We start from the raw sequence: 23,544 nt of genomic DNA, 5'->3' as shown, positions 1-23,544 counted from the left end.
AGGGAGGGGAAGGAGGAGATTATCAGCTGAACATGAACTCCAATGGCCAAAAGAGCTACAGTAAACCTCAGAGTTATGAACACCTTGGAAATGGAGGCTGTTTGTAACTCTGAACAAATCATTATGGTGGTTCTTTCAAAAGTTTACAACTGAACACTGATTTAACACAGCTTTGAAACTTTACTATGCAGAAGAAAAATGCTGTTTTCTCTTTATTTTTTAGTAGTTTACGATTAACACAGTACTGTCCTGTATTTGCTTTTTTTTCTTTTTTTTTTGTCGTCTCTGTTGCCTGATTACGTACTTCTGATTCCAAATAGGAGTGTGGTTAACTGGTCAGTTTGTAACTCTGGTGTTCGTAACTGAAATTCTACTGTACTGCAATCCTGGGATGTATAAACAGAGGAACCTTGAATATTTGGCACTCATGCGACTGCTGCTGGAATACTGTGTTCAGTTCTGGTGCCCACAATTCAAGAAGGATGTTGATAAATGGGAGAGGGTTCAGAGAAGAGCCACAAGAATGATTAAAAGATTAGAAAACCTGCCTTATAGTGACAGATTCAGAGGTCAATCTATTTAGCTTAACAAAGAGGAGGTTAAGGGGTGACTTGATTTTGTCTATAAGTATCTATGTGGGGAGCGAATAACGGGCTCTACAGTCTAGCAAAGGTCTAACATGATCCAATGGCTGGGAGTTGAAGCTAGACAAATTCTGACTCACGGTAAGGCATACATTTATAATGTTGAGAGCAATTAACCACTGGAACAATTCACTAAGGGTTGTGGTGGATTTTCCATCACTGACAATTTTTAAATCAAGATGAGATGTTTTTGTAAAAGCTCTGCTCTAGGAATCATTGTGGGGCAGTCCTCCGGTCTGCGTTATACAGAGGGTCAGACTAGATGATCACAATGGTCCCTTCTGGCCACAGAATCGATGAAGCTAATCCTCTATGACAAACCTCAGGTTTCTCATTATGTACGTGGTATGGCAGGGAGCACTGATCCCTGTGAACGAGAGAGACATTTTACAAACATTTCAGCACAGGAGCTGGAAAGTCTGTTGTGTTCCTTCTGGGGCTGACCTCTCCCCCACTCTGAGACTGCACCTCTCTTCCTGAGAACACCAGAGACACTCCCAACTCATCTATGGGCTCTGACTCTCAGCTATACCCAGCAAAGCAAAAGCATCAACCAAAGCTCTCTCTAGCCGGCTGGGCTGTCCCTACAGGATCTCGCCGTCTCTGCCCCTACTTCCCTCAGCCTCAGAGAGCTACTCCAACCCCTCTTATACTTCTAGATTGGCACTGACTAGACACCCCTGACAACCTCAGTGTGACATTAGAAATACCCTCTGCATCCCAACACTGAGCTTGAGCACCTGACACCTCAACAGAATAGCCCAATGTCCTTATGTGTGGGCCATGAATCTGTCATGCTATCGCCGGGGTACACTTCATCCACACCTGTAATGCTGCAGAGATGCTGGGTGCAGAAATAGCTGGATGGAAGCCACAGGGCACCGTCAGGGTAAAACCCTCAAGGCAGGATCATTTTAAGACGTCTTTTTCAGCACCTAAAAGGGTCTTTGTTTCAGCATATGTTGGGCTACTGCAGCCTGCTCTGTCCCTTCCCTGTCCTTTCATGTGGGCACATGGACATTGCCTGTCAAATTAACTTGGTGTCTCAGAGAGCACAAAGGCTCCTGCTGTGCCGGGATCACTGACTGGACAGGCACTTCACTGGGTATTGAGCGCAGTGCCCTCCTGCTGGCTGCACAGAAAAGCTAGAGAAAATTCTCTTCAAATGCCTTGCTCATTTCCCTTGGGATTGTACTTCAAAAACCAGCCTGGTTTTTCATTTGTTCTCTCAACCACAACTGGAAATATTTCCCTGCTCAGCTTGTCTGCAGCTTGGATGGTTTTTCCTTCCCTTTCGAGTCTATTTCTAACCTGTCTCTTTCAACGTACATCTCATTTGTAAAGCTTTGGGATTTCTCGTTAATTAATTTCCAAGGTAACTGCTCTGAGATGTCCTCTTGTTTTGAAAGCCCAAGATACTCAGGTCTCTGCCATTTCCACTCACTGGTCCCAATGCATTCCATGTCTCCATCTAAATCAAAGCTCCTTGAAAATATGACACTTTGAAACTGCTTTTGTCTTTTAAAGAAATATTTCTTTGTCATTCTCTACAGATAATTTCTCACTCTGCTTCACCTCCCTGCAGCTTAATTGCATGTGTTTCAGTTCCATTGTGGCTGGGCATTAATATTTAGACCAGGAGATGTGTTTTTCCATTTACCTAAGCAGTACTTTGTCTGTGAGACAAAGATAGTTAATGGGCCAGTCAGTGTACCAAGCTGTCCTTTCCTTTTCAGCACTCTGGCAGGGGAATAATTTACAATTATGCTCAGCAGGATCTGCTATCCCACTTGTCATGCCAGCAGAGGTAAGTCCAAATGGTACCCGCCTCCTGGCCTGTACAACCAACACTGGGCAATGCCAACATGCCACAGCTACACACTCCTTAGGGCGTTGGAGATCAGATTGCCAGTGATGTCTAGCAAATCCCCCCGTCAATAGGAACTGCATGCTGTCTCTTTACAAGGAACTGAACCTGAAGAAGCATCTATTTCTGAAAACCCATAAAGTAGGAAGGGTTAACAACAGGCTTCCAGTTGGCCCAGCTAGGCTGGTGGGCTTGGTAGAAGCTATGGAGCTGGACTGGAGCCCCAGACAATCTCCCTCTCCTATTTATGCCTCTTCTGTAGATTTTAAGTCTGGGAACCAAACCTTGGGGTATGCTGAGCAATTGCCACAGGTCCCAGCTCCACTGGTATATGCTAGCCCAGACTTTTGGAGATGTGTGCCAGTGTGGCCTCATTTGTAAAGCACCCTATTATGCAAACATGCCAAGGCTCTGCACTTTACAAAGCTTTCAGACTGTATCTTCATTTGGCTCCTTCTGTTCCGCCTGCAGAACCAGCACTGAAAGAGCACTTATTCACTCAATTGTTCTAGCTCTATTGATTCCAACGGAGAATGAGTAAACGGCGACTCTCTTCATTAAGCCTCTGCCATTTTGCTGGGAAGAGGCATTGTGTTAGGTTTTATGACTGTCACTCTCCTCCCTAGCTATCAGCATGGAAATGATGCTTGAATTTCTTTGAAGGCACAGAGAGCCAGACTGAGCAGAAAGTGCAGGACTGCATGTGGGCACAGCACCATGGGAGCCTACCTCCCTTTGGGGGTGTAGCATATCCTCCACCCACCTTCAGGTGGCTCTTTAGATGGCTCTGCCCTCTACATCTTGGGGAACAGCAAAGGAGTCAAGACTAACGCCTCCAGGAGTCTTGATCCCATGGCACTTCTTCAGGAGGGGAACACAGACCCCCTGCCGTAGTTTGGAATTGGGACAAAAACCCTCCTGAGGTCCCCTGGATTTATGTCCTAGAGAGAAGGCACGGTGAGAAACTGAAACCCTGATCTAGGCCTGGCTTTCAATACAACATTGCCCAGGGAGGATCTGGGACTCCTACGTCTAGGAGGGATGCAATCTCTGGGGCTCGAGCATACACCCATTGCGGTCTGCATGGCTGAAGCACAAACCAAGCAAATAATCACAGGGTAACTTGCCGCAAGCAGCACACACCTGAGGCCCTTCTTTTCAGCGCTTTTTCTTGCCTACTTTAGCTGGAGAGCAGAACCAACAATGTTCCAGTCCTGGTCAGTCAGCTAAGAAGTCAACGATTCTGATTACGCAGAAGTAATCAGGATGCAAAGCCTGGCTGATGAGGCTTCTCTCTGTCAATTTACATCCTTATACATGGCCCAGAGAAAGATGCTAAATCCCTTAGCATGACACTCAGAAGCCTGAATAGATAGGCATAAGACCAAAATAAATGGCTGAAACACTTGGGTGCCCTATGCGTCTGAGGGTGCACGAGAAAAAAGCAAGCAAGACCAGGCCCCTCAGCATGGTATGCAAGCCCACAACTGTCTGCTATGCAGTCAGAAAACTAACTGGTGAATGAAGGCTGCAAAGCAGAGAACAGGATTGAGAGTGGGCATGAAAACTGGTGATTATCTTCCTCTTCTCTGATGCTATCTTGGAAGAGGAAAAACAGCTAGATTGCAAGGGAGTCGCTGAATAACAGAAACACAATAAAACTATCAAAACATACAAATCTCCAAACAGACTCCCTATGGATTTGCTTGTTTAGGGATTGCTTGAAACATAGCATCCAGCTCCTCCGAACATATGTGTGTTAACAGAAAGATCTTAGAGAACTGGTGCTCACCCAGAAGAGCTGCAGACCCCATGGTGAATCAACTCCCCCGAGGATGAGATCAAACTTTCAGATGTTCCCAACTTGAATTTCAAACAGGTTTAAAAATTATTGAATAATACATGACAGCAGTTGAATTGCTATGATCAACTGGTTTGCTCAGAGTATAATAGCTGGAGAAGGATGGTGATAATGGTGGTTTATGTCATGTGTGTGGCAGGCGAGTGTGAAAAGGTGCATCCTGTGTGTGGAGCTATTGGGATCCTCATACAAGAGACGGGAGCCATTCCTTAGCATTTGACTGGTGCTTTATTGTTACGTTAGGATAATTTCTTGGAGTCTGAAAACTGGACCAGCCAATGCCTTTGTCCCAAATGCAGATAAATCTCAGCCCTTAATGTGAACCCACACCAAACAAAGACCCACCCTGGCCCGATACTCAGACTAGTCCCTGCGTGAAGTGCCGCTACTGTAAATCCAAACTGGAACCACTGCCATAGAGCCAGCCTATAAGGGTGTTTAGAATACACACTTCCAACTGTTCCTAAAATCAACAGATAGCCCAGAAGGGCTCACCTGCCAAATGGGGCAGTGGCCTTAGAGTCACCTGACACATTTCGTTTCTGAAGTGAAGGCATTTCTCTGTGTACTCCATCATCACAATGCACTGTGAGGCAAACAATGGAAAGTGGGTCTGATTCCTTCAGCTCCTAACCAGATGTCAGCTTTTGTCTCAGTTACAGCAGTGTAAGTCCAGAAAGAGGTTAGGGCTTGTCTACACAGGGAAGGTGACTGGAATAGCTATTCTGGGACTACTCCTTGTGTGGATACTCATATTTTGCAAAAGCTATAGTACTTAAAATTCACACCCTTCCTTATTCAGGAATCACCTCCGCAGAAAGACAAACCCTTAATCTGGGCTAAGAGCAGAACCTGGGGCCCTTCTAGCTGTACTATTCATTTCCATTTTCCAAATAATGTTATGATAATTTCCACTTCTTGTGACTTACAGAAAACCAGCCCATGGGACACACATTATCATAGCCCGGAGCTCATCAGACATTACAAAGTGATGCATAAATATCAACAGGTGGAAATGTATCCTCAGCATGAGTCAGTAGAGGGCTAAGCATTTAAAGCATTGGACAAAGCTCCACCAATAAAAGCCATCTCCCCTCTATTCCCTTCAGTACAGGAGCCGTGGCTTTCTCTGTATTCTGTGAGGAACCCAGTGCACTTTGGGATACTTAATGGGGCTCAGGGCATGTGCTTACTACGGAAACATCAGCTTTCCACCCTGTCTTAAAACCAAAAGAGACCCTCCACACTAATTGGTTTTACATTCTGACCAGTTAAGGAATGAGGATTCAGTGGGAGCACTGATGCTGTTGCATTCTGGGAGTTAATATCTGTCTTCACAGGCCTTAAGTCTATGGTGGAATCTCTGAAAACACCACTTCTGAAGCAGAGAGTAGAATCCAAAATAGGTTAACTGGTCATTCTTTTCTTGTACGACTGTTGACATTTTTCTGAAGTGACATCATTTGTGAAGTGTGTGCTCTGTTATAATTGGCTGTTTTGAAGAATTATAATAAATTGCTACACACAGGGTTCTACACTGACAAATACAGGAAGGAGAAATAACCAAGAGTGAGCTACTACAAACCCAATACAAAGTGGTAGGCTCTTCATACACAAAGAACAATACATTTGTTTGTAGTGTGCAGCAAATAGGCCTATTAAGACCCACAGGAGAACCTTAAAGAGACAGGTTCCTTCGCAGGGCATTGTTCATTCTCTGCATGCTCAGGAAATGGCAACATAGTGGAGTTTATTTATCTGTTACTATATATTGTTATATAAAAAAAAATAAAAACACAGATAAACTATGTTAAAAGGACATTACTAAGATTTCAAAGTCAATCACTGAAAAGTGGAGAAATGACACAATTATGGTCGCCTGTGCAACCTTAATTCAGCCCCTTTGTGCTTATGCTTTATAACGCAGTCTTACATGATCACATACTATTTTTTTTCCCACAGGACCCTTTCTTCCTTCACTTAATTAGCAGCTATTCAATATTTTTTTCCCCTTCCCACTGTTCAGTGTGTGCCTCCTGCTTTATTTACTGCACACTATTCAAACCCTGCTGTGACGGCAGAATCATTAATTTCCTCCTGTGCTTTTCTGAGGCACTCATCACGACACTCTCTGAGTGCTTCATCAACATTAATTTATTTTCACAACACACCCGTAAGATCCCCATTTTACAGACGAGGTACTGAGGCAGAAAGATTAAAGTACCCATTTTGGGTACCCAATCCGAGACACCCTGGACCTGATTTTTCATAGCACATGTAAAACTTTATGTTCAAAGCACAGCTACCATTGACTTCAGTTGCAGCTGTGGGCGCTCAGCACTAATGCAATCAGACACCAGGGTCTCAAGTTGGGCACCCAGCAAATTAAGAACAGACAGTGACCAGTTTAAGTGACTCACCCAGCATCACACAGGAGCTCTGTGGCACAAGCAGGGATAAAATCCAATTCTCCAGGGCTGCATTCAACTGCTTTAACCATGAGACCAGTCCCAAGCTGCCCCCTGCCTGCACTCAGGTTCAATCTCTCCACCTCCAGCTCCCAGTCCCAGTGTCTCTCCTCCCCCCTGCCTCCAGTTCCAATCCCATTAGATTGCTTGTCCCAAACTACTCCTTTCCCTGCCCCAGTCCAGCTTTTGCCCTGTCGTCTGGGAACTCACATCAGATTGTTTCCGGCCTGGGCTCCAATAGGAGGGTCACTGAGAACACAGGAAAGACAGGCTCCCAGCTCTTCAGTTCCAGCCCAGATCCACCCCAGCCCAAGGCAGCTGGGAGCGGGCATTACAGGGAAAGTCCAGCATTGCTCCTGTAGCCCAGGGCTGGAATATGCTTACTGGCTCCATGGGCATGGCATACATGCAGTCTGGTCAGCACTGGGAGCTGTGAGAGGCCCAAGCATGCCCAGTGTGGACGCAGTCTTTTGGAGATTTTACCTGCTAGAACTGAAGAAGTCTCTACTGAGCAGGTATGTCCTGAGATTTTTCCAATGGCCATGTTTGGGTGGATTTTCACAGGGAACATCAAAAAGCACAGCTCTGACACAAAGGCTACTCCTGTCAAAATGGTAAGTCCCTGCTCCAAAGCATAGACATCTCAGGGAAAGGCTGCCAGGATCTTTTCACATGGGCAAAACAACTTATTTCCCCCCAGCCTTCTTGGAAATGCTGGATTTTTTTGGTGAAATATTTCATAAAAGGAAGAAAAAAAAATTCAGCCTATGCCACACACGACATGAGAAATTTCAGCCCAAATGGTCAAAGCTTGGCAAAGTTAAAAGCTGCTGAAAAGAGGGTCTTATAACGAGAAGTGTTGAGCAACGCTCTCAGCCCTGCCAATCAGAATACCTTTCCCATGGTTAATATGTTGCTCTTTCTTCTCTAGATCTGTATACCAGGCTGGTGGGATCCTCACCTCTCAGTTCTCAGCTAGCAGCCCCTAGAAGAGAACTCAGTCCACTCTTTTCCCTGTGTGGCCGCTGATATACTGTACAGCCCCAAGCACATGAGAAAGGACCGGAGCAGAGATTAACATATAAGAAGAGGGAATTAGAGGGAGACTGAAGGGTAAAGTCTTCCCTCCTCCTCATGTCCTGCATGCTCTCCTCCTGCTTTGGCTGTCACGTGGCTTTCCTCCCCTTTTTAGCAAGCCAAATCGCCATTATACCCATGCCTGATATATGCTCCTTCTCAAAGGCCCTCTCAGTATGGTACTGTGGCCACACACAGGCGCTGTAAGAGGACACTGCCTGCATTGTGCAATATTGTTCTAGCTTCCTATGGACAATTTTTAGGCTTTACCCTCTCAGCTCCCCTGTTTACTCAAGGGCATGTAGAGTGAGTGACTGTGGCCACTATTACAAAGTTAACATTAGCCAACAGGCTCCCTGCAGTTCTTTCCCATTCTAAGCCTTGAGAAGAGCTGTGGTATCACACAGGTGAGCCTGCAAATCCTTGTGTGGTGCACGTGACTGCTGAACTCCAGGGGAGACCGCACATGGCTGCAAATCAAACTCCATGTTAGGGGCAGTCTGGCACTCGCACAGGGAAGTGCAAAGTCCCCCAAATGCCTGTTGCCTTGCTCTCAAGGGTGCAGAGTAAATGAGGGGTAGAGAGGAGCACAGACTGTCTGGAGAGACGTGCAGTCCTCATCATGCTAATGAGGTGCTTAGGCTCTCCTGCCTCTCAGCAGAAGTAACCTGGCTCTCAAGTGGCAGTGCTTTCATTAACATCATCATCCTGAACTTACGCAAAATGAGGTAGACACCGTTTGCTCAAACTTTCCAAAAACTAGGACTGACAGACATCAAGCACAGAGCACGTTAACCAAAAGAGAGATGTTCACATTTTGAACATGTGGAAACAGGTAGTTACAGTAGAAGTCTCAAGGTGACACTGAAGCTAAGGTTGGCTCCAGACAGATATTGTAGCAACATATGCAAATAATGTTTTAATGTTAATTTAGCTGTTCTCTTATCCTTCGGCTGGGTTGGGGATGCATGATCATTTAAATGATCATACAATCCCAATGTTAGAGATTCATTCTGTAATATGCATAACAGTAATGCTGAGCACTTCTTATAGCACTTTATGCAATTCCTGCTTTACAGTTTGACAAATGTAGGAAGCTGCTACAGAGAGTGAACAATCAGAATTAAAAATTTGATCCGGTATATATTTCAGTAAATCAGGTTCGTCTGTAAAGCACTGCACTTAGCAGCACGCTAATATCTCTGATGACTGACACTGAATAAAACAACAAGTTGCAGCCTCCCCAGGGAGCTACTGAAACTAACCTATTTTCCTTTCTTCTGAGTAGGTTTGTCATATCAGCTCTTGGCCTGTCACGTCACCAATTTCTTATTTCCATCTTGAGTGTATTTCAAAGCAGGGAGGGTGCTTTTAAACAGCTTTGGAGGGAGGGATACATTTTTAATAAACAAAAGAGAATTAGATTGGAGTTTGTTTTTCATCAGCGTCTATCCATTCTCTGCAATGTATGGACTTTATTTAATTTCATTGTATTTAAAGTTGCCACAGTTCCATGAAAAGATTGAGGAGGTAGAAGCAATAAATCATTTCAAAAGCCTAGTCAAGTGCAGAACTCAGACATGATTGAAACATCAAGAAAAGAGAACAAAAAAGAACTCTGGGCACGTCGGGACCAGACGGAGGAATTTTATAATCATCAACAAGACATGGCCACAGATCAGGCAGCGCTGGACAAAAGCCAAGAGATAAGTCACTTGCAACTACTTTGGAAACCGACTGCCCATTCCGATATTTTGACTTTTTTTTTTGTATTACAAATCATCACTAAGCGGGATGTGTTACTGAGGTAATGGGCAATGAGGTTTGAATCCTCCCCATATCATGTTCTTCTCCACGGCCAGAGTGGATCCAGTCCTGTTCCCTTTGAAGTCAATGGGCCTATGGTCTGATCCCGCTTCCGTTTTTAGAATGTTGTTAACTCTTTCCCTCCCCTCTGAGGGAATTCAAGTTGGGAGAACCAAAGTCTGAACTAACCTTTTTCTCATGTTTGTTGGCAAAGCCCATGACATTTCCTATATAGATGCTTTTCAGGTTTCTTTTCCTGATAACTCTATGATAACAAACCAGCACATGCCTCACAGTCCTCCCAAATAACCCCACAATAATAAGCCAGTGAGCAGTCTAATTCACATGAGTGACCCTCTCTTAACAAACCAGTAGACACCAAGCTCAGTGCTCAGAAGTAAGCGAGAAGTCAATTTCAAGAGGTTTGACTTTATTAAGCACCAAAAATGTGGGATGCTCATCTGCTCATTAAGAACAGGTTGTGCAACCAGATTTCTGCTACTTTCGCTTCTTGACCGAGCCAGAATTCTGGATATGGTTTGGAGAAGTGGGTTCAGAGTAGATATGAACTGACCTGAACGTTTGCCCAAATAGTCCCTGTCCCAGCGCCTAGGATTTAGACAGTATGCAACAGCTGAATGGAGGGGAAGGGACTGGGGACGACGGAACAGTAAAGACAGACGTGTTTGCATAAAGGAGCTCATGAATAACCCTACAATAACAAACCCTACCCAACTAGCAACATGGGCGCAGCTTAGCATTCTGGGGAAACCCTAGAGACACCAGCTAGCATGCAGTGCCCAGAGCTCACATGCAATCTGGCCTTTGTGTTTTGTGCGTATGATGGGAATTAAAAACAAGTCAAGCAAGGAAACAATAAACAAAGATTTCAAGTTTCCAAAGGGTGGTTATAAGACACAGCAATTAAAGAGTTAAGGAAAATCTCAGCAATATCCTTTTAAACTCCAGGATTGATAAAGCTGCTTTTCTACTTCCCACCCAACCTGAAAAAAAAAGCCCTGGCACATACTGTTTGTCTTGAGCCTGGCAGGTTCACTGTTCCGGCTCCCAGCTTGGTTTATGGCCTTGACAAGGAAGATGTATCTGGTGCCACTCTGGAGCCCGTGCACGGTGTAGTGATTCTGTTTGATGTTGGGGACAATCATCCAGCTATCCATGGAGTTGTACAGACCTGCAGTACAGGAGCAAGGTGTGGAGAGGAGATTTATTACCAGGTAATGGAGTCAGAGGACAAGATATAATGCAATGGCAACACAAGCTGGTAAAGTGGAGTTCATGGACCACGCATCCTTCAGACTGATTTACTGTCTGCCCAGGAGTTAACAACAGAAACTTGCTGAAGAGGCTGAAGGAAAATTTACATAAATGATAGAAAACGGCTGCTGGGGGAATTTTTTTTATCATCACATGAAAGTGAAACTTGATAAGTCAAAACTGGCACGGCCAGGGAGTAGTGAGAAAGGGGATGCAGGCATTGCAGTCAGCCTGTCATGTTGTTATCTGGGGAAGGGATGGAGGCGAGGGCGAGAGAAAGCTTTGAACAGAAATTAAAACATAAAGGTTCTTCCAGGTCCAGGCCATCTGGAAGATGAAACATCCAGCAGAGGACGCCTGGGAGAAGACAAGATAAGCCAAATACAATGAGCTGCTGATGAGACCTCACTGAGTGGGCAGACTTGATTGTTGGTCTGTCTCTGGCTTAGCACTCACATTCATTACAGCTGCTTAAAAGGGCTGCTAATGAACTCCAGGTGTAAGCTTTCCCATTAATTGCAGGAGAGCAGCACCAGTGGTCACGCCAGGAGGAGCATGCAGCTGCACCCCTGGCCTTGCCAAATGTGCAGGGTGACCGGAGAGCTCTCACAGTTTGTAATTTAATGCAGAGCGATTTGTTTATCAGACAAAAGGTCTTTGCCTGAGCTGGTTTCTAAGAACCAGTGCCTGTAAACTTAACCCACCCTCACTGCAGCCACTCCAATTAGCTTTCCCTGTCTACAGGGATTACCACTGCAACAGGGTCCAAGCAATGCTGCTAATATGCTGCGGCCTCACTGAGTCTCCTTTTCAAGTTGCCATGTAAAATGCAGATAAAATACTGGTGTGCTTGGGGACTTACATGACCAAAATGAGAAACAAATGCTTCAGGAAGTGCACCTTGGAAAGGCTGGGAGCTCTTGATAGCTTTTACTTGGTTGTAATAAATGACGGCAGTCAGGGGAATGGACTGGCAGCGACGCCCTGCGGAACATGCTCCCTGCCAGTGGAATTTCTTTAGCTGGAGGCCACCTCATGCACAGTAGTGCTTTCACCAGCCAATGTGATCCTGCCATGCTGGCATGTCCTTTTCACTGCTCAGTGGGTTGTAGTGTTAAGAACATTGATGTGATGACCCTCCCCACGCACCCCACACGTGCCTCCCACACATGCTCAGCGTGCAAGGAGAACCCACCAGGACGGAGCTAAGAAGCATTGTCAGTACAGCCGTATAGGATGGTGCTGGAAGCCTGCAGCTGCTTCCACCCTCCTGTAGAACAAAACTGTTTCCCTTGGCGACGTCCATTTCTCTCCTACACTGCTGTCCTGGCTGCAAGGGTGAATTTCCCACAACCATACACAAATTCACCAAACAGCAGTTATAGCTGTGGTCAATATTTATTCCTTTTCATTAGCCATTGCTGCTACCATTACAGGCCACGAGAGTAAAGGGCACCTGCTTCTGAGGGTGCATTCACCTCCGTACAGCAAGCCAGCACAAGGTCTATGTGCCATTGCCTAATGGCCTCTCTTGAATGAAACATGGACTTGTTCACCTCTCACAATTTCTCTCTCCTCCAGGAAAATCTTGCTGTGTCATTCAGCAAGTTGTAATGGGTGACACCACAGCGCTGTGACACAGCCTATTAAAAATAAAAGGAAACATGCCATTTGTGCTGCTTTACGATTCTAATACCTTCCCACTGGTAGTCACACCACGTACATATTACATGGGGCTTAGTGCTCACAGATTAAAAGGGGAAAGGAAGTTACAGATATAATTAATATTAATCCACGAGTGACACTACAGGCTAGTGTAACTCATACAAGCAATTTGTCACTTTGTCTCCCTCTAGTGGCTGATTCATATAAGAGATTAAAAGTCTACTAAAGCTATCAGCTCAGGGAGTTACTCAAGTAGCTCAGAAGCAGTGGAGGATTATTCTTTTAGCATTGAGGGTCCCCAGTTAGGTGGTCATTATACAGGCACATTATGTGATATCCTGTGCTAATACAGGATTACAGAGTAGCAAGGGAAAGGAAAACAGCAACATTGCATCCATGGGGGACATTCTTATTACAGATATCTGTGCTATAAGCAAGTGCTAATGTCAGTTAGAGAAGAAACTGCCGCAAACAGCTGCTATAGACCAGCAGAAGTGGAGGAAACAGACAATGAAACATTCCTGGACCAATTTGAAGTACTCAGACCCATGGTCTAGGTGGATGGCAACTACCCAAGTACCATCTGTTGCATGACAGACACCCAGGCATGGGTACCAAACATGTGCCCAGGTAAATCAGAAAACAGCTTTATGACAGAGAATCCAACATAGCTCTACTTCTTATCAACAGAGAGGAACCAGCTGGGAATATGAGGATAAGAAGGAAATTTGAACCTGTGATTACAGGCTACTTGGATTCAGCTTGGTAAAGGATGGAGCACAGAATACAGCAGTACATGACTGTTAGATTTCAGGGAAGGAAATTTAGGGAATGAAGGAACCTACCAAATAGGGTGCAACAGGAGGAAGTATTTAAAAAATATCCACGTGTACGTCTATGTGGAAGAAGACAGAGAACTGCTCCATACCACACACTTCATGTAGAGCAGAGTACAGTTCCTCTGAGAAACAAGAAAAACAGCCAAAGAGGCTCCGCTTGGGATTGTGGGACAGATTGGAGGGGTAAAAAAATGGAAGAAGGAAATGGAAATTGGCTTTTACCAATATGTTTTCAAATGACATATTGATTTCTTTCATAAACATGAGTATCAACATATTAGGACAAGCTCAATGTGAAAAGAACAGTTGGAGTTAAAAAACAATATTATCACATAGATTAGAAAACAGATTTTCATAAAGGACCACACGTAATTTGTCTGTGAGAGGGGGATTATGGAACAGATTTCAACACAAACTAAAAAAGCTTCACAAAAGGGTCACAAAAATGCAAAATCCCAGGAATCAATCCACTAGCCCACCTTGGCTACGCTGGTAGATCTGTGTGACGACTCTGCATGGTTGTGTTAAAAGACTGTGACTTTCACTGCTATCGCTGGCTCTCAATGTGAGGGGGCACTGGTGCTGGCTGGGTGGGAGGTGGAGGGATGGCACTGGCTGAGGATGTGAGGGGGTGATGGTGATGGTTAAGGATGTGAGGGGGTGCCGGCACTGGCTGTATAGGAGGTGGAGGGATGGCGCTGGCTCAGGGCATGACGGGGCGCTGGTTGGGTGGGAGGTGGAGGGATGGCGCTGGATGAGGACGTGATCCGGTGCTGGTGGTGGCTGAGGACGTGAGGGGGCACTAGTGCTAGGAGGTGGAGGGATGGCACTGGCTAAGGAGGTGAGGGGCGCAGGCGCTGGGTGGGTGGGAGGTGGAGGGATGGTGCTGAGGACGTGAGGGGCGCAGGCGCTGGCTGGGTGGGAGGGGGAGGGATGGTGCTGAGGACGTGAGGGGCGCAGGCGCTGGCTGGGTGGGAGGGGGAGGGATGGTGCTGAGGACGTGAGGGGGCGCAGGCGCTGGCTGGGTGGGAGGGGGAGGGATGGTGCTGAGGACGTGAGGGGCGCAGGCGCTGGGTGGGTGGGAGGTGGAGGGATGGTGCTGAGGACGTGAGGGGGCGCAGGCGCTGGGTGGGTGGGAGGGGGAGGGATGGTGCTGAGGACGTGAGGGGGCGCAGGCGCTGGGTGGGTGGGAGGGGGAGGGATGGTGCTGAGGACGTGAGGGGCGCAGGCGCTGGCTGGGTGGGAGGGGGAGGGATGGTGCTGAGGACGTGAGGGGGCGCAGGCGCTGGGTGGGTGGGAGGGGGAGGGATGGTGCTGAGGACGTGAGGGGGCGCAGGCACTGGCTGGGTGGGAGGGGGAGGGATGGTGCTGAGGACGTGAGGGGCGCAGGCGCTGGGTGGGTGGGAGGGGGAGGGATGGCACTGGCTGAGGATGTGAGGGGGTGATGGTGATGGTTAAGGATGTGAGGGGGTGCCGGCACTGGCTGTATAGGAGGTGGAGGGATGGCGCTGGCTCAGGGCATGACGGGGCGCTGGTTGGGTGGGAGGTGGAGGGATGGCGCTGGATGAGGACGTGATCCGGTGCTGGTGGTGGCTGAGGACGTGAGGGGGCACTAGTGCTAGGAGGTGGAGGGATGGCACTGGCTAAGGAGGTGAGGGGCGCAGGCGCTGGGTGGGTGGGAGGTGGAGGGATGGTGCTGAGGACGTGAGGGGCGCAGGCGCTGGCTGGGTGGGAGGGGGAGGGATGGTGCTGAGGACGTGAGGGGCGCAGGCGCTGGGTGGGTGGGAGGGGGAGGGATGGTGCTGAGGACGTGAGGGGCGCAGGCGCTGGGTGGGTGGGAGGGGGAGGGATGGTGCTGAGGACGTGAGGGGGCGCAGGCGCTGGCTGGTGGGAGGTGGAGGGATGGTGCTGAGGACGTGAGGGGGCGCAGGCGCTGGGTGGGTGGGAGGGGGAGGGATGGTGCTGAGGACGTGAGGGGGCGCAGGCGCTGGGTGGGTGGGAGGGGGAGGGATGGTGCTGAGGACGTGAGGGGCGCAGGCGCTGGCTGGGTGGGAGGGGGAGGGATGGTGCTGAGGACGTGAGGGGGCGCAGGCGCTGGGTGGGTGGGAGGGGGAGGGATGGTGCTGAGGACGTGAGGGGGCGCAGGCACTGGCTGGGTGGGAGGGGGAGGGATGGTGCTGAGGACGTGAGGGGCGCAGGCGCTGGGTGGGTGGGAGGGGGAGGGATGGTGCTGAGGACGTGAGGGGGCGCAGGCGCTGGCTGGTGGGAGGTGGAGGGATGGTGCTGAGGACGTGAGGGGCGCAGGCGCTGGGTGGGTGGGAGGGGGAGGGATGGTGCTGAGGACGTGAGGGGGCGCAGGCGCTGGGTGGGTGGGAGGGGGAGGGATGGTGCTGAGGACGTGAGGGGCGCAGGCGCTGGCTGGGTGGGAGGGGGAGGGATGGTGCTGAGGACGTGAGGGGGCGCAGGCGCTGGGTGGGTGGGAGGGGGAGGGATGGTGCTGAGGACGTGAGGGGGCGCAGGCACTGGCTGGGTGGGAGGGGGAGGGATGGTGCTGAGGACGTGAGGGGCGCAGGCGCTGGCTGGGTGGGAGGTGGAGGGATGGTGCTGAGGACGTCAGGGGGCGCAGGCGCTGGCTGGGTGGGAGGGGGAGGGATGGTGCTGAGGACGTGAGGGGCGCAGGCGCTGGCTGGGTGGGAGGGGGAGGGATGGTGCTGAGGACGTGAGGGGCGCAGGCGCTGGGTGGGTGGGAGGTGGAGGGATGGTGCTGAGGACGTGAGGGGGCGCAGGCGCTGGGTGGGTGGGAGGTGGAGGGATGGTGCTGAGGACGTGAGGGGCGCAGGCGCTGGGTGGGTGGGAGGGGGAGGGATGGTGCTGAGGACGTGAGGGGGCGCAGGCGCTGGGTGGGTGGGAGGGGGAGGGATGGTGCTGAGGACGTGAGGGGCGCAGGCGCTGGCTGGGTGGGAGGGGGAGGGATGGTGCTGAGGACGTCAGGGGGCGCAGGCGCTGGCTGGGTGGGAGGGGGAGGGATGGTGCTGAGGACGTGAGGGGGCGCAGGCGCTGGCTGGGTGGGAGGGGGAGGGATGGTGCTGAGGACGTGAGGGGCGCAGGCTCTGGGTGGGTGGGAGGGGGAGGGATGGTGCTGAGGACGTGAGGGGCGCAGGCGCTGGGTGGGTGGGAGGGGGAGGGATGGTGCTGAGGACGTGAGGGGCGCAGGCGCTGGGTGGGTGGGAGGGGGAGGGATGGTGCTGAGGACGTGAGGGGGCGCAGGCGCTGGCTGGGTGGGAGGGGGAGGGATGGTGCTGAGGACGTCAGGGGGCGCAGGCGCTGGGTGGGAGGTGGAGGGATGGTGCTGAGGACGTGAGGGGCGCAGGCGCTGGGTGGGTGGGAGGGGGAGGGATGGTGCTGAGGACGTGAGGGGCGCTGGCTGGGTGGGAGGTGGAGGGATGGTGCTGAGGACGTGAGGGGCGCAGGCGCTGGCTGGGTGGGAGGGGGAGGGATGGTGCTGAGGACGTGAGGGGGCGCAGGCGCTGGCTGGGTGGGAGGGGGAGGGATGGTGCTGAGGACGTGAGGGGCGCAGGCGCTGGGTGGGTGGGAGGTGGAGGGATGGTGCTGAGGACGTGAGGGGCGCAGGCGCTGGGTGGGAGGTGGAGGGATGGTGCTGAGGACGTGAGGGGGCGCAGGCGCTGGGTGGGAGGTGGAGGGATGGTGCTGAGGACGTGAGGGGGCGCAGGCGCTGGGTGGGTGGGAGGGGGAGGGATGGTGCTGAGGACGTGAGGGGGCGCAGGCGCTGGGTGGGAGGTGGAGGGATGGTGCTGAGGACGTGAGGGGCGCAGGCGCTGGGTGGGTGGGAGGTGGAGGGATGGTGCTGAGGACGTGAGGGGGCGCAGGCGCTGGGTGGGTGGGAGGTGGAGGGATGGTGCTGAGGACGTGAGGGGCGCAGGCGCTGGCTGGGTGGGAGGTAGAGGGATGGTGCTGAGGACGTGAGGGGCGCAGGCGCTGGGTGGGTGGGAGGGGGAGGGATGGTGCTGAGGACGTGAGGGGCGCAGGCGCTGGGTGGGTGGGAGGGGGAGGGATGGTGCTGAGGACGTGAGGGGGCGCAGGCGCTGGGTGGGTGGGAGGGGGAGGGATGGTGCTGAGGACGTGAGGGGCGCAGGCGCTGGGTGGGTGGGAGGGGGAGGGATGGTGCTGAGGACGTGAGGGGCGCAGGCGCTGGGTGGGTGGGAGGGGGAGGGATGGTGCTGAGGACGTGAGGGGGCGCAGGCGCTGGCTGGGTGGGAGGGGGAGGGATGGTGCTGAGGACGTGAGGGGGCGCAGGCGCTGGGTGGGTGGGAGGGGGAGGGATGGTGCTGAGGACGTGAGGGGCGCAGGCGCTGGGTGGGTGGGAGGGGGAGGGATGGTGCTGAGGACGTGAGGGGGCGCAGGCGCTGGGTGGGTGGGAGGTGGAGGGATGGTGCTGAGGACGTGAGGGGGCGCAGGCGCTGGGTGGGTGGGAGGGGGAGGGATGGTGCTGAGGACGTGAGGGGGCGCAGGCGCTGGGTGGGAGGTGGAGGGATGGTGCTGAGGACGTGAGGGGCGCAGGCGCTGGGTGGGTGGGAGGTGGAGGGATGGTGCTGAGGACGTGAGGGGGCGCAGGCGCTGGGTGGGTGGGAGGGGGAGGGATGGTGCTGAGGACGTGAGGGGGCGCAGGCGCTGGCTGGGTGGGAGGGGGAGGGATGGTGCTGAGGACGTGAGGGGGCGCAGGCGCTGGGTGGGAGGTGGAGGGATGGTGCTGAGGACGTGAGGGGCGCAGGCGCTGGGTGGGTGGGAGGGGGAGGGATGGTGCTGAGGACGTGAGGGGCGCAGGCGCTGGCTGGGTGGGAGGTAGAGGGATGGTGCTGAGGACGTGAGGGGGCGCAGGCGCTGGGTGGGTGGGAGGGGGAGGGATGGTGCTGAGGACGTGAGGGGGCGCAGGCGCTGGGTGGGAGGTGGAGGGATGGTGCTGAGGACGTGAGGGGCGCAGGCGCTGGGTGGGTGGGAGGTGGAGGGATGGTGCTGAGGACGTGAGGGGGCGCAGGCGCTGGGTGGGTGGGAGGGGGAGGGATGGTGCTGAGGACGTGAGGGGGCGCAGGCGCTGGGTGGGTGGGAGGGGGAGGGATGGTGCTGAGGACGTGAGGGGGCGCAGGCGCTGGCTGGGTGGGAGGGGGAGGGATGGTGCTGAGGACGTGAGGGGGCGCAGGCGCTGGGTGGGAGGTGGAGGGATGGTGCTGAGGACGTGAGGGGCGCAGGCGCTGGGTGGGTGGGAGGGGGAGGGATGGTGCTGAGGACGTGAGGGGCGCAGGCGCTGGCTGGGTGGGAGGTAGAGGGATGGTGCTGAGGACGTGAGGGGGCGCAGGCGCTGGGTGGGTGGGAGGGGGAGGGATGGTGCTGAGGACGTGAGGGGGCGCAGGCGCTGGGTGGGTGGGAGGTGGAGGGATGGTGCTGAGGACGTGAGGGGCGCAGGCGCTGGCTGGGTGGGAGGTAGAGGGATGGTGCTGAGGACGTGAGGGGGCGCAGGCGCTGGGTGGGTGGGAGGTGGAGGGATGGTGCTGAGGACGTGAGGGGGCGCAGGCGCTGGGTGGGTGGGAGGTGGAGGGATGGTGCTGAGGACGTGAGGGGGCGCAGGCGCTGGGTGGGTGGGAGGTAGACGGATGGTGCTGGCTCCTGGAGGCGGAAGTAAGGAGTGAAGAAGTAACAATGAGTTGTGGGGAAGGGCGTGTTGGATTACTGGAAGGAGGTCCAATGGCCTTCTCCTGATGACAATGGGAACATTGCTGGAGGAAAGTGCAGGCGGCTTCTGTCCTCTAGCAGCTGTGCGCCGCCACTGAAGTGTGTTATGCTTGTTGGGCTGTAGCAGAAACTCATGGAGAAGGTGGTTGCTAGCAGCCACTAGTTCGCTGGTTAAATTCCCTCCCTAGCCCCAACATTTCACTTGTGCTGGATGGCTGGATCATGGCTGGTTCATGGGGGGCTAGACCTAGTAGCCGGAGCCAGAGCCCATGGTCACAACCTTGGATGGGGAGGGAAGTTCCATAGCTCCCCCAGGAGGTGTTTCAGTGCAGTCAAGTACCGCTACTTGAGCCATCTTGTGTCTGGGTGCAACATTCGGTGGCCCCTGCCCTGCAGTCAGCCGAGTTCTGAAGGGAAGGTAACTTTCTGTTCTTGCCAGTGAATGAGGGTGTCATGAAGGATCAGTCAGCAGATGCCAAAGATCAGGGGAAAATGTGGGACAGGATCACACCGAATTGTATCATTTCTCTGTGTTCCTGAATAAGCCTCCAGGAGGACAGTCTCCTCCTCAACTGGATCAAGGGTATGGCCTTGTGTAGCAGGAGGAGCTTTAGGGTCTGAGCTGTAGCTGCATCCATGAAATTGTCTGCTGCTCCTGAATTGATGAGGGCCTGTTGGAGGGGAATCTGTTAGGGTCCCCTGGTATGCGCAGCTTGATAGGCACCTGCAAAGGGGAAACCTGTGGATGGGGCTCAGGGTGCAGCTCAGTGAGGACTAGGGTATGGGGAAGTTCTCTTCTTTCAAGGTCCAGGCCAGCTCCCCACACTGGGCCTGGGTCAGCTTGTGTCCCCAGGCTCTTTGGCGTTCGTCCTGGGCAGGCTGAGATGGCATGGCCCGTTTCACTACAGTAGAAGCACAAGTGGTGCTGACGGTGTCATTCCTTCTCTTCAGGTGTGAGTCGCTGGTCAGCCAGATTGGCTTGCATGGGTTCGGCGGGTGATACAGAAGCTGGGGTCATGGTACACGGTAAGGGAGGTTGCAGGCAATTGCTTTCTCCTCCCTTCATTCTCACAGTTGAGTATCCATGTGTATGGTAAGGTCAACAAAGGCATCTAGGCCCGCTGGCATCTCTACATGGGCCAGTTCATCTTTGATTTCTTCCCGGAAGCTCCATCGGAACTGGTATGGCTGCGCTACTTCGTTCCACTCTGTATGTGCTGTAGGTGGTGGAAGAGCGCTGCATACGAGGCCACTGTGCCTGGCCCCGCCGGAGCCTCCTCAGGGCTGCCTTGACTGCTTGTGCTCATTGCGGGTCATCGAAGATGGTCAGCATCAACTGGAGAAAAGCATCCCATTCCAAGAGCAGCGGGCTATGGCCTTCCAGAAAGGGGAAGGCCCAGACTAACACATCTCCTATCAGCAAGCTGATTACCAGGGCTGCCTTGGCCAGGTCAGAGGCAAGGATTTGGGAATGCACCAGGAACAGAAGGTGGCATTGGTTTATGAAGCCCTGGATCTGCAAGCAGTTCCTGTCAAGACACTGTGGCAATGGTATTGCAGGCCCCTGTTCAGGGCCAGGCCCTGCACACTGCATTGGCAGCACACTATTCTCTGCTCAGCTGCCTTACTTGCTCCTGCAGCTGCTAGTTGTCTGAGGTCATATGCACAATTTGCGCCTGCAATGCTTGATTATGGAGGTGGGGGGCCCATTTGGGCGAGTCTGATGCTTCTAGTGGCTGCAGTGGTGCTGCTGGGTGCATCCTTCTCGCACCAAGCTCTGCCCCCACCCCTGGTAAAAGTGGTCCGAACAGCCTATCACTGACAGGTTGTGGGTGGCCAGACCTAGTAGTCAGAGCCAGAGTCTGTAGTCACAAGATAGGAGTCAGCTGGGTCAGGACACCAGGAGGTTAGAACCACGAATCAGATGCTAGGAGTCACACTGGTCAGGATGCCAGGAAATCAAGCCAGGAGACAGGGGGCACACAGTCCAGAACAGGGTGGAGCCCAGTTATTCAGACAGTTTCCTGGTCCTGCTGCTGGCTTAAATAGGGACAATAGGCCAATCAGCTGCTTCGGGATTCCACCAATAGGACTGCAGGGGCAGAGCTTCAAACTGGGGCTGGGTTTCATGGGTCCCAGGAATGCAAGCATTAGCAGGCTATCTGGTGGAGGATTGGAGCATGGCTGCTCCTGCAGACCCAGGTTTGAGACCCATGGGTCATGCAGCGGGCTGGAGTTTGGAAGGCTGGGTTGACTAACTGTGCTCTCCCTCCCCAATGAGCAAACACTGTAATCATGTCAGAAGCATTAGAGATGGGAGAGGACTCTTAGGTCCCATCCAGCCCATCCCTTGGGGCAAGCATCAGACTGAGCCCCACAATTCACTTTCTAGTATCTCCTGCTGGACAATTTTAAATGGCCCAAGCAGGGGACTCACACTGCTCCCATCTCTCCACCCGATTTCCTGGGATTCACCTTATTGTTCCTCTTCCTAACTGTAGCTCTATCACTCTCAGTTCTATCCCTGGTGTAACTAGGGCAATGCCTGGTATGAGTCATTGCTCTGGTTTTTAGCTCCTGGCTGGTTAGCTCAGATCACAAGAAGGGGAGGACAGGCTGCACGTGTCCATGTGCCTTTTGTTTGAAATGTTTGTTTAAAGCACCTAGAGGATCAGGGCATCAGTATTTTAAGCACAAGGTGAAATAGCTACAATAAAGAGATACAGAATAGACTGTGCCCCAAATAACTGACCAATCTCCTTCCTCAGGCTCTGCAGCCTTCAAACACTCAGAGATTTATCATATGTACCTATATTGTTGCACAACTACACTCTCATAATGTCTCTTCATAAGCCCTCCAACCATCCAGGAACTTTTGCTGCTTTTGCACATACTTCCTCTGGTCTGACTGCACCCTTCTATACATCACTGGGCTCTGTCCAAAATTGTGCTCCCATCAGAGGAGAGACAGACTAGCCCCCTTTCTGGTCCTCGCAAACTGTCGTTCAGTTTAGAGCCAAGGGAATCAACTGGCTTGTTCTTTTTTCTGGGACAAAAGCTCCAAATTCACTTCATTGGCCAGTTGGTGATCTCCAGGGCATCGGGGTATGTGGGAGGTCCTACCTATGGGCTTTCATATCTCCATCCATAGCCTCGTGCAGGTGGGGATCCGCGAGCCAAGGCTGGCTTTAATTTCTGAAGTGACTCAGAGTAGAAGGGCCGTCCTGTCTGCACCACACAGGAGGAAGAAAATGAATGTCAGGTTAGATAGTGAAATTGGAATTCAAGTGGTCTAGCTGGCATGTGGGGTTTCCAGACTTTTTCCTGAATTAGTGTGTGCTTCCCACAGAAGCGTAACACTCTCAGGGAAGAGGTGATAAATTTAACTCCGACTGTGCTCTCATTCCATTGCTTTTGCAGTGATGTTCATTTCCTAGCAACTCACTCCTTTTGGATTAGTTTATTACATGGCACATCTGTGGCCTTGAACCCTGTGCCTTTGTTACTGACCCAAGCACCATCACAGCCTATGTGCTGTTAGGAGTCGAACCCTGGCTGCAGATAAAGGAGTGCTAGTCGGTGCAAAAAAGGAAAATACAGAGTGTCACATCAGAAGGAGATTTCTAAAGGAGCTTATTAAGTGCACCTTAAATATGCAGGAGGCTTCCAATGAGAATGGCAGAATGAAATCTTCAAAGCTGATATAACCTGCCTATCCAGCCATCTCTGGCATCCTTTGTGCTTTCATTAAAAGGAAAAATCCCATTAAGCTTTCCTCTTTGTAGTCAGACATCAGCTGACAATTAGCAAACTTTACCTGTTCCTCCCACTGTGTTCCAGCTGTTAGGCAGTAACCAGCCAAGAATCTCAGCGCTCTGATATTCTGGTCCACAGGGCAAATCATTTGTACAGTCACATGTGGTATTTGGCACTATACTCTTACCTCCTTGCATGCTTCCCCCATATGGAGTGGGGAGCTGCAGTAGAGATGTTTTATAGCCATGCTCCTTTGTCTGTGGCACCATCTCGCCTCCCATAAAGCAAGAGGCTGCAAATAGTAACTAATCCAGCAGCATGTTTTCAGTGTCAGCCATGGGATTTTCAACCCAAAGCTCTCTGATATTAACAAGACTTCACATCTTTTACCCTGAACATTGTGATGAGAATAGTAGTCCTCTAGGACTTCCTATACCGGGTTCTTGTGCGTTTATACCTTCCATCAAACGTGGCCTTCATGGACCTTCCATACCTTGCATTCTTCAACCATAGGATGGGAGTTCTGATCTAACTTTGAGCC

General features: G+C 51.8%; 1 protein-coding gene across 5 annotated transcripts in view; it reads right to left on the bottom strand.

The window, feature by feature from the left end:
* MID2 (midline 2) overlaps positions 1 to 23,544 on the bottom strand; it is a 339,116-nt gene that overhangs the window by 26,956 nt on the left and 288,616 nt on the right. For all 5 annotated transcript variants that reach the window (XM_073360610.1, XM_073360614.1, XM_073360612.1 and 2 more), the window contains one exon: positions 10,754 to 10,915. In XM_073360610.1, the coding sequence (XP_073216711.1) occupies positions 10,754 to 10,915 (162 nt within the window). The remainder of the gene's footprint in view (positions 1 to 10,753; positions 10,916 to 23,544) is intronic.

The sequence above is a fragment of the Lepidochelys kempii genome, chromosome 9, assembly GCF_965140285.1.
Source record: "Lepidochelys kempii isolate rLepKem1 chromosome 9, rLepKem1.hap1, whole genome shotgun sequence".
NCBI lineage: Eukaryota > Metazoa > Chordata > Testudines > Cheloniidae > Lepidochelys > Lepidochelys kempii.
This window is presented reverse-complemented; position numbering and strand designations above follow the sequence as displayed.